The following is a 10,145-nucleotide window of genomic DNA, read 5'->3' on the forward strand; positions in this document are numbered from 1 at the left end:
AGTTCAGGCCCCACGACCGGACCCAAAAAAAAAAAAAAGGGGGGGGGGGAGAAAAGAAAAGAAAATCGGAAGTGGCGCTGTAGCTCAAGTGGTACAGCGCTCACCTTGAGCTGAAGAGCTGAGGGACAGCGCCCAGGCCCAGACTTCAGGCCTCATGACCAAAAAAAAAAGATATACTTAGAGGAAAACTCATAGTGTATCTCTTTTGAACAGAAAATGAAGTTTGCAACAAAGTAAATACCAAGAAGCTGAAACATGTTAGGAAGAAACAAGAGTGGGGGCATGCACAAATAGACAAAGGGTGAGCAAATACAGCAATTATATTCAATTTGCACATCATATAAGAATTTAACTTCATAACTTGAGGGTAGAGATAGGGAAAGATGGGAAAGAAGAATAGGGGGGTAACATTGATAAAGATTCATTGTACTTAACAATCTGACTTCTGGAACTGAATCCCTTTTGTATACTATTTAATCATTTTTTTAAGTTTAAAAATAAAAATATAGGGCTGGGAATGTGGCTTAGTGGTAGAGTGCTTACCTAGCATGCATGAAGTCCTAGGTTCAATTCCTCAGTACCATATAAACAGAAAAAGCCAGAAGTTGCACTGTGGCTCAAGTAGTAGAGTGCTAGCCTTGAGCAAAAGAGCTCAGGACATTGCCCAGGCCCTGAGTTCAAGTCCCAGGACTGGCAAAACACACACACACACACACACACACACACACACACACACGCATAGTGACCACTTTCACACACACACACACACACACACACACACACACACACACACACACACGCACGCATAGTGACCACTTTCTGTATATGCTACATTTTAGAACTACTCAGGAAATAAAAGCAAGAGCTGAAAAAAATAGTATTGCATCATGTTAAAAAGCTTCTTCACATCAAAGGAAACAACAGAATGAAAAGACAATCCAAGTAGGCTGGGAAGGTAGCTCAATAGTATAGTGCTTGCCTTGCATGCATGAGGCCCTGGGTTCGATTCCTCAGCACCACATAAGCAAAAAGAAAAAAGCCGGAAGTGGCGCTGTGGCTCAAGTGGTAGAGCGCTAGCCTTGAGCTGAAGAGCTGAGGGACAGTGCCCAGGTCCAGAGTTCAGGCCCCATGACTGGACCAAAAAAAAAAAAGAAAAGAAAAGACAATCCAAGCAAGTGAAAAGAAAAACCTTTGCAAGTTATTAAATGAAGGACTAATATCAAAATATACAATGAAGCTGAGCGCCAGTACTCATGTCTGTAATCCTAGCTACTCAGGAGGCTGAGGTCTGAGGATCACAGTTCAAAGCCAGCCTAGGCAAAAAAGTCTGTGAGACCCTTATCTCCAGTTAACAACCAGAAAACCAGAAGTGGTACTGTGGCTCAAGTGGTCAAAAGCTCGCCTTAAGCTCAAGAGTTCAGGGACAGCGCTCACAGTTCAAGCCACACACTGACCAAAAAAAAAACAACTTTATATATATTTATATTTTCACTTGTGTGTGCGCATGCGCACATGCAATGGAGCTGGGTGCTGGTGGCTCATGTCTATAATCATGAGCCTTGAGGAATAAAAAAGACGCTCAAGGACAGTACCTAAGTCCCTGAGTTCAAGCCCCAGGACCTGCACACACACAAAAAAAATTCTGGCTTCAAATGGCAAGTCTCAGATCTCTCCTCCTGAGTAACCAAGTTTATAGGCATAAGCCACCAGTTTTGGGTGAAAGTTCAATTGTATAATGTTCTTGAAATGACAAGCCTACAGATATAGACCAATTAGAGGTAGACAGTGAAAGGTGAAGAGAAAAGGCTACAGACATAGACGTGTAGCTCAAGAGACCTTTATGATGAATTTGCTTGATATCTTACTTATAGTGGCACATATGCAAACCTGAACACATGATAGAAATATGTAAAATTAAATACATAGAAAATAACACATGCCTGTAAAACTGGTAAGATGTGGTAAAGCTAAGTGATAACATCAATGTTATAATCCTCTGTGTTATCACACTATAGTTATAAAAGACATTATTTGAAGGAAGCATATCAGTCTTTCTGAATTATTTCTCACAATGGTAAATTCAAAAACCAAGCAGGCAATTTCTTTTAGACTTATAATTTGAACAGAGAAAGAAAACCAAGTGAAGACCATTAATACCTTCTTCTATGGACTTAGTAAAGTTGCACAAAAGTGATGACAATCCCTTCAGACATCCAGCCACAACAGGAAGTTTGGGTTCTCGTACTGTAGATGTCATCTAAAAGCAAATTATTAGGAAGATATTGCTCAATGAAAAAAAAAAGTCTATGGCAGTAGAAATCATAAAGTTTATCATACCTGGGTCTTAAGTTCACCCAGAAAAGCCCGGAACAAGTTTTCTGAATAGGTTATCATCTCACTAGGATGTACTTCACCTAATACTCCAAGGAACTCATATATTTTTTCTAAAACTGAAAAATAAATTTTAGACAAATGAAATCCTAAAACAACAAATTAGAAAAAAATGTTACATATAGAATAAGGTATGTTTAATATTAAAGTAATTTTAAAATAAAACATATCCAAGTACCAGTGGCTCACACCTGTAATAACAGCTACTTAAGAAGGCTGAAATCTGAGGATTTCACTTTGAAGTCAGCCAAGACAGACAAATAGAAGACATTCTTTTTTTTTTTTTTTTTTTTTGGAGTCCAGTCATGGGGCCTGAACACTGGGCCTGGGCGCTGTCCCTCAGCTCTTCAGCTCAAGGCTAGCACTCTACCACTTGAGCCACAGCGCCACTTCCGGCTTTTTTCTTTTTGCTTATGTGTTGCTGAGGAATCGAACTCAGGGCCTCATGCATGCAAGGCAAGTACTCTACCACTGAGCCACCTTCCCAGCCCTAGAAGACATTCTTAACTCCAACTATCTAGCAAAAAGCCAGAGAGAGGTGTGGCTCAAGTGGTAGAGCACCAACCTTGAACAAAAAAGCTAAAGACAAGCATAAGGCTGAGTTGAAGCCCCAGTACTGGCACAAAAATTAATTAATTAACTAAAACAAATAAAATGAAACATCTAACTCTGGATGGTGGAATCTTTCCTATTAGTATAAGGAAGATATTAGTGTAAAATAATCTAAAGTATAAATATAATGTAAAAGTAATCTATAAAATAATAATCTATAAATGTCATCAAAGCATAAAATAAATTATATTTCATGTATATTTACTTTTCTGAGTTTTGGGTGCCAACCCTAGGCTTGAATTTAGGTCCTAAGTACTGTCCCTGAGCTCTTTTGCTGAAGGATAGCCCTCTTAGCTCTATTTCCAGCTTTTTCAGACTAACTGGAGATAAGTCTCATGGACTTTCCTGCCTAGGCTGTCAATGATCCTGAGATCTCACCCTCCTGAGTAGCTAGGATTACAAGAGTAAGCTCAGTTTTCTATTTAAAGGAACGACTTTGTGAAGATTAGTATGTTTATAATCAGAAGTCTTCTTCACATATTGTTTTTATTAGTTTCCATTTTGGAATGTTTTCAGTAAAAAGGATTTAACTGTAAAACATGTAAGACCTTTTAAAGATATCTAAGTTATTTACTAATGGTTGGTTAATGTTAACTTATTAAAGTATTTGAAAATAATATTTTAATTTATCTCACCTGTATCTGGTATTTTTGATTTCATTGCAAGTTCTCTATAGAATTTATTAAATAATTCTCCAACCTTAAAGTCATCCATGAGTCTCGAACTTCTCAGCATCTGAAATAACTAAAAGAACACAAACTGACATGTTCTTTTAAAAAATTATTATAAAGAAAAGGTTCCTTTACCTACATGTATGTGAAGACAGTCTCTAGGATTCTCAGGACTCATTTATCTATTCTCAGAACTCATGATATCTATATATGTATCATCTATCTCGGGACTCATCCATGACTGGGAGGTTGGACTTGATGAGTGTCTAAGTGTTTCTTTCCCAGATATCACTAACATGACCAGAGCTTTCTAGTCATGTTAAGGCTTATTTGTTAAAACATTTGAAAATAATTTTTTAACTATCAGAATCGCAGACCAACCAGGCCCCCAAAAAATGCTAAAACAAAACTGAAAAAAAAAAAAAAAGAGAAAGAGATGTGAATGAGAGTGAGACCCAGGGAGCAGGGCAATACAACAGTCCCCATCCCACTGTTTCAGGAAAAACCTCATGAGAAATGAAAGAAATTATCTTTTGGCAATCACTCGTAGCATTAGTCTAACCAAAGGAAAGCTGAATAAAAGAGCACTAAATCCCTTGTTTTTTTCTCCATTGTTTCCCTTACAATCCAAGGTTTTTCTTTTACTACCCAGATAAGGACAAACACTAGCATATTTATTATCAGGTAATGGGTGGGAAATAACATCTATCAATCAAAGTAATTCTGCTCTTCCCTCTCCACACTCTTACCAAAAACAGGATTCCCAGCTCAAATGTTTTCTTCCATGAGATATATGTGTAAGGCAAAGTACATGTATTTGAAAACAAGAAATTACCTTAATAAGAAGATCTAGGGCTGGAACTTTACATTTAGCGGCTCTGTCTTTTGTATAAACACTGGTACAAATATTCTGTTTTAAAAGAAGACAAAATCATCTGTAGGATTTAAGAACTGAGACTAGCAAGAGCTAACTATACATCCCTGATTTGACATTAAGATGTTAAATTTTAACATTAGAATATAGAAAAGTACAGATTCAAAATAACTAAAAACACTGACTCAATACACCATGGTATGCCAGATCCTAGTGGTTCATGCCTATAATCCTAGCTACTAAGGATTGTACTTCAAAGCCAAACCAACCAGGAAAGTCCTTAAGGCCTTGATCTCCAATTAAGCAACAAAGAGTCACAAGTGGTAAAGCAGATAAAGCTGAAAGACAGGGCCCAGGCCGAATTCAAGACCCACTACTCACACAGAAACAGACACACTCATCAAACACATACAAACACACTATCACACTATTGTAACAAAATATCAATGATAATAAAAGACGCCCCATCAGATTTTTTTACACAGAAAATTTAAAGACTAGTTCACACCTATAATCCTGCTAGTCAAGAGATTGAAATCTGAGGATAGCAGTTCAAAACCAGCACCGGCAGGTAAGATTCATAAGTCTCATATCTCAAACTAACCAACAAAAAAGCTAGGTAGTGGAACTGTGGCTCAAGTGGTAGAGCACTAGCCTTGAGCAAAAAGAGCTCAGGGGCCATGCACTGGTGGTTCATGAATGTAACCCTAGCTACTTAAATGGCTAAGATCTGAGGATCCAGATTTAAAGCCAGCATGGAGGGCTGGGAAGAGTGGTAGAGTGCTTGCTTTGCATGCATGAGGCCCTGGGTTCGATTCCTCAGCACCACATAAAGCAGAAAAAGCCGGAGGTGGCACTGTGGCTCAAGTGGTAGAGCACTAGCCTTGAGCTGAAGAGCTGAGGGACAGTGGCCAGGCCTAGAGTTCAGGCCCCAAGAAAAAAAAAAAAAAAAGCCAGCATGGGCAAGAAAGTCAGTGAGACTTGTCTGTAATTAGCCACCAGAAAATCAGAAGTGGAGCTATGGCTCAAAGTGGTAAGAGTACTAGCCTTCAGCAAAAAAGTTCAGGGACAGTGCCCAGGCCCTGAGTTAAAACCCTCATGATCTCAGAAAGAAAAGGTAAAGGATCGGGCCCGGACTCAGAGTTCAAGACCCATGACTCTCTGTCTCTCTCTGTCTCTCTCTCTCTCTCTCTCTGTCTCTCTCTCTCTCTCTCACACACACACACACACACACACACACACACACACACACACACACACACACGAAAGGAAAAAACAGGTTTTTCCCTACATATGTCCCACAGTACTTGTTATCATATAGAAAAAAAGAAACATGCTACTCAAGAGGCTGAAGTGGGAGGACGGGCTATGTACATAAGTCTGAAGGCAACGTAGGCAACATGGAAGGAAGGGAAGGAGGGAGGAGAGAAAGAGGGAAATAATTTAGAGAGGGAAACAGGGAAAAGATGAAAGAGATGGAGGGAGGGAAGAAAAGGGAGAAGGAGAAAGGAAAGAAAGGAGACAAGATGGCAGGCTAAAATAATTGAGAAGTGCTAGGGGTTTATAGCTCCACGGTAAACAAAGGCCCAGAGTTTAAGCCTCGTATTGCTGAGGAAAATTACCAAGCAAGCAAGCAACTATACATTGGCTCACACCTGTTGAGGCCAGCCCAGGCACAAAAGCTCAATACAATAGTTTATCAACCTAGCTATGCCTGCCATCACAGCTACACAGGAGGTCTGACTAAAAGAATGACAGTCCAGGCTGGCCCTGGACAAAACCATGAAACCCTACGTGAAAAATAACTAAAGCAAAAGAGGCTGAAGGTAGGGCCCAAGTGACAGGCACCTGCCTAGAAAGTACATACCCTGAATTCAAACCCAAGCTTAAAAAAAAAAATTCAGAGAAAGGATTAGGGTTGTAGCTCAGTGGCAGACTGCTAGCCCACATGTATGAGGTTCTGGGATCATTTCCTAGCACCTATTCCTATTATTACTCCTGATAAGATTCTTACTAAGATACAAAAATTCTAAAGAAAAAAAAATTTTGGGGGGGGGTGCAGTCGTGGGGTCTGAACTCTGGGTCTGGACGCTGTCCCTCAGCTCTTCCGCTCAAGGCTAGCGCTCTACCACTTGAGCCACAGCACTACTTCTGGCTTTTTTTCTTTTTGCTTATGTGGTGCTGAGGAATCGAACCCAGGGCCTCATGCATGCAAGGCAAGCGCTCTATCACTGAGCCACCTTCCCAGCCCCTAAAAAAACATTTTTAATTGCTTAAAAAGATGTATAATCGCAGGGCGCTGGTGGCTCACGCCTGTAATCCTAGCTACTCAGGAGGCTGAGATCTGAGGATCGAGGTTCAAAGCCAGCCCAGGCAGGAGAGACCGTGAGACTCCTATCTCCAATAAACCACCAGAAAACCGGAAGTGGAGCTGTAGCTCAAGTGGTAGAGCCCTCGCCTTGAGCTGAAGAGCTGAGGGACAGCGCCCAGGCCCAGAGTTCAAGCCCAACGACCGACAAAAAAAAAAAAAAGATGTATAATCAAGGCTGTGCGCCAATCGCTCACACCTGTAAATCCTAGCTACTCAGAAAGCTGAGATCTGAGAATCCTGGCTCAAAGTCAGATGGAAAAGACAAATCCAAGAGTCTCTTATCTCAAACTATGCAGAGAAGAGTTGGAAGTAGAGATGTGGCTCAATTGGTAGAGCACTAGCTCTGAGCAAAAAAGCCAAGCAAGGGTGCAAGATTTGAGTTCTAAGTCCCATTACCAGCATATACACATACAAACACACACACACACACACACACACACACACAAACACGCACGTGCGCGCGTGTGCGCATACGCACAAAAATACATTTCAAAAATTCAATTTATTATGATAATATTAGCATTATTTATCCCATGCATAAATAATTATCCAGACAGTTACAAAAATATCTAAGTAGTTTCTCTGACAGGGTTGCATTTCGCTAAATGTAAAACAAACACAGAGAGCTCACTTCATTTCTCACACAAACCAAAAATAAACTCCCCAATAAAAGAGACACTAATAAAATTTAAAATCTAAGTTCCTTACATAAAGTAGAAGTTGATATTTGATGAAATAATGTTTGTATTCTTTTCTCCTTACCTTAATATCAAGAGAATAAGGCATGACCTTTTCGCCAATTTTCTCTAAGAAAACACATAAAAACTTTAGGGCTTCTTCTCTACAATCACGAAACTATAAGAAATAAACACAGATAATATGGGAAATAATAAGTTTCAATCAATCATAAAGGAATATATATGATATAAAATGAAAAAGCAAAAGATTTGCACTTACTTCATCAATGTTAAGTGATTTTCGAACAAATACAAGCAAACCAAAATCTTTGGAAAAAATTAAGGAAGTCTGTAATGCTAAAGAAAAAAGAAAAGATAAAGAAGTTAAGAGAAATGTCAAGAAGCACTTCACAAACAGCCGCTAAGATTGCATGATTTTCAAGACAGACTTGTGACAATATACTAATCTACTGAGACAAAGAAAAGGGAAAGTTCTGGATGAAGGTCCACAGGAATTCAATAAAAAAAATAATGGGACCACCCCCAAAGACTCCCAGACTCTTCATCTCTAAGGTCAAATTTTGGATATAAACTTTATATGGTGAAGGGGAAAAAAAATCAAGGTTCCAAGTAGAATTATGGCTGCTAATAAGTTCATTGTAAAATGGTAGGATCATTCTGGAATAGTTGGGCCTATAAAAGGGAAAGAAGTTTGGGCCAAGGGGTAGAGTGTCATAGCCTTGTATGAAAAAACCAAGTGAGGGGTGGGGGGGGGGAAACAAGTGAGAGCAGAGGATCTGAGTTCAAGCCCCACTACTGGCACCAAAAAGAAAAAGAAAAGGAAAGACAGAAAAAGAATAGGTTAGACATCAAAACAGAAGAGCAGCAGAGATTTAAACCTCTCCTGATTAATCACTGTGTTTGTTGCTTGACTTTGAAGATGACAAGGCCATGATCCAAGGAAAATGGGCACCTTTTTGAAGCAAGGGACATCAAAAAGAAAAAGGGAACTTTATGAATAAAGAAATGGCGCCTTAGAGAAAGAAATCATTCCTGCCTAAACCTTGTTTCAGACTTGGTGAGGTCTATGTCCAGCTTCTGACTATAGAACTTTAAGGTTAGAAGTCAGTTTAAAGCAGTAAACCAAGGCCAGCATAGTGTGCATACCTATAATCCCAGTACTTGGAAAGTAAGACAAGACAATAGTGAGTTTAAGGTCAACCTGGGCTACATAGGAGACCATGTCTCAAAAAATCAAACACAAAGAAAAAAGCCACTAAGCTTCCAGTAATCATCACAGTAGTAACATCTCTATAATGTATAATCCCTAAACATACTGCATATTGACAATAAAGTTGGAACTGTTTTAGGGACAAGATACTGAACAAGAATGAATTCCAACCCTGAAACCCTAAGGACAGAAGTAATTACATAATGTTAGTTTATTTTTGTATTTCCCCCATAAATATACCCTGGACAATACTTGGACACTTAGGTACCTTTCTGCTGTTTGTCTTGCTTTGTGTGCAAACTTGTAATAGAACCCAAGACCTGGCACAGGCTGGGCAAGGGATCTACCACTGCCCTACAGTGCCAGCCCTATATGGCATCTTGCTTTATAACTTTTGAAGAGTTTTAAAGTTTTGTTTACATTTCTACACTGTATTCAGCACCCATCTCTTAGGAAGATCCCACTGAATTCATCACTGTAAGAGGGTACAATCTGTACATAGAAAAGTCTACATTCTTACATGTTTAAAATGCACTCACGTTTACATTTCCATACAATGCCGTGTTTCATGTTTTAAAAAGCTAGTCCCAAGTTGATGGCCAGCCTGGACCATAGTGAAAGAGGGGGCATCTCCACAACGGGAAGGAAAAGAAAAAGTTTCCCTCAGGTATAGTTCACGTTAAACAAACAAAACAGCAGCACTTTTCAGTTGTAGGTCTGCGATCGTTCTCACGATCATGACCAACAAATGCAAGGGTCTGGAAAGGTACCGGTGGTCCAGGCGAGGTCGGATCAGGCAAGCCTGACCCCCCTCAGCAAGCCTGAGCCCGGCCCGCCTTCAACAAGACTGCTTCAATCGACGATCACTCTCCCTCGACTTTAGTTTGAAAATACCTTTGTTCTGAGGCTAGGGAGGAGGGCAGCATGACAAACTACTCTGGGTGCCCCTCGACAGACTGACATTCGAGGGCCAGCCAAGCCCCATTCGCGGCGCCCACGGGGCAGACCCGGGCTGAGGAGCGGCGCCCAGGCGGCTCGGGGACGGAGCCCATACCCACCCTGCACCGCGGGGCTGGTACTCAGCACGCACTCCTGTCCCAGGCCGCGGACCAGCTGATAGCTGGCCACGGCCGCGGTGCCGTGGTCCGCGGCGGACAAGTAGTCCTGCAACTGCAGCAAGGACGCCCGCACGCCGCTTCTGGAGTCCGCCATGACGCCGCGCTCCGGATTCCGCGCACGCGCGGTGGCTCCCGAAGCCGCGGGGTGCCCCAGGGCGGGGCGGCGGGCGTGGGAACTTCCGCGAGGCGCTCCGGGAAGG

At 41.0% G+C, this 10,145-nt stretch overlaps 1 protein-coding gene across 1 annotated transcript in view; it reads right to left on the reverse strand.

The window, feature by feature from the left end:
* Prkdc (protein kinase, DNA-activated, catalytic subunit) overlaps positions 1–10,039 on the reverse strand; it is a 170,971-nt gene extending 160,932 nt beyond the window's left edge. The window contains exons 1-7 of the mRNA XM_069990688.1: positions 9,886–10,039; positions 7,877–7,953; positions 7,682–7,774; positions 4,510–4,584; positions 3,639–3,747; positions 2,338–2,450; positions 2,158–2,257 (exon numbers count right to left, since the gene is read on the reverse strand). Coding sequence (XP_069846789.1) covers positions 2,158–2,257; positions 2,338–2,450; positions 3,639–3,747; positions 4,510–4,584; positions 7,682–7,774; positions 7,877–7,953; positions 9,886–10,039 — 721 coding nt within the window. The remainder of the gene's footprint in view (positions 1–2,157; positions 2,258–2,337; positions 2,451–3,638; positions 3,748–4,509; positions 4,585–7,681; positions 7,775–7,876; positions 7,954–9,885) is intronic.
* Between the last annotated feature and the right edge of the window lie 106 nt (positions 10,040–10,145).

Source organism: Dipodomys merriami, unplaced genomic scaffold, assembly GCF_024711535.1.
Source record: "Dipodomys merriami isolate MVZ:Mamm:240054 unplaced genomic scaffold, mDipMer1.0.p SCAF_4, whole genome shotgun sequence".
In the NCBI taxonomy this organism is placed as follows: Eukaryota; Metazoa; Chordata; class Mammalia; order Rodentia; family Heteromyidae; genus Dipodomys; species Dipodomys merriami.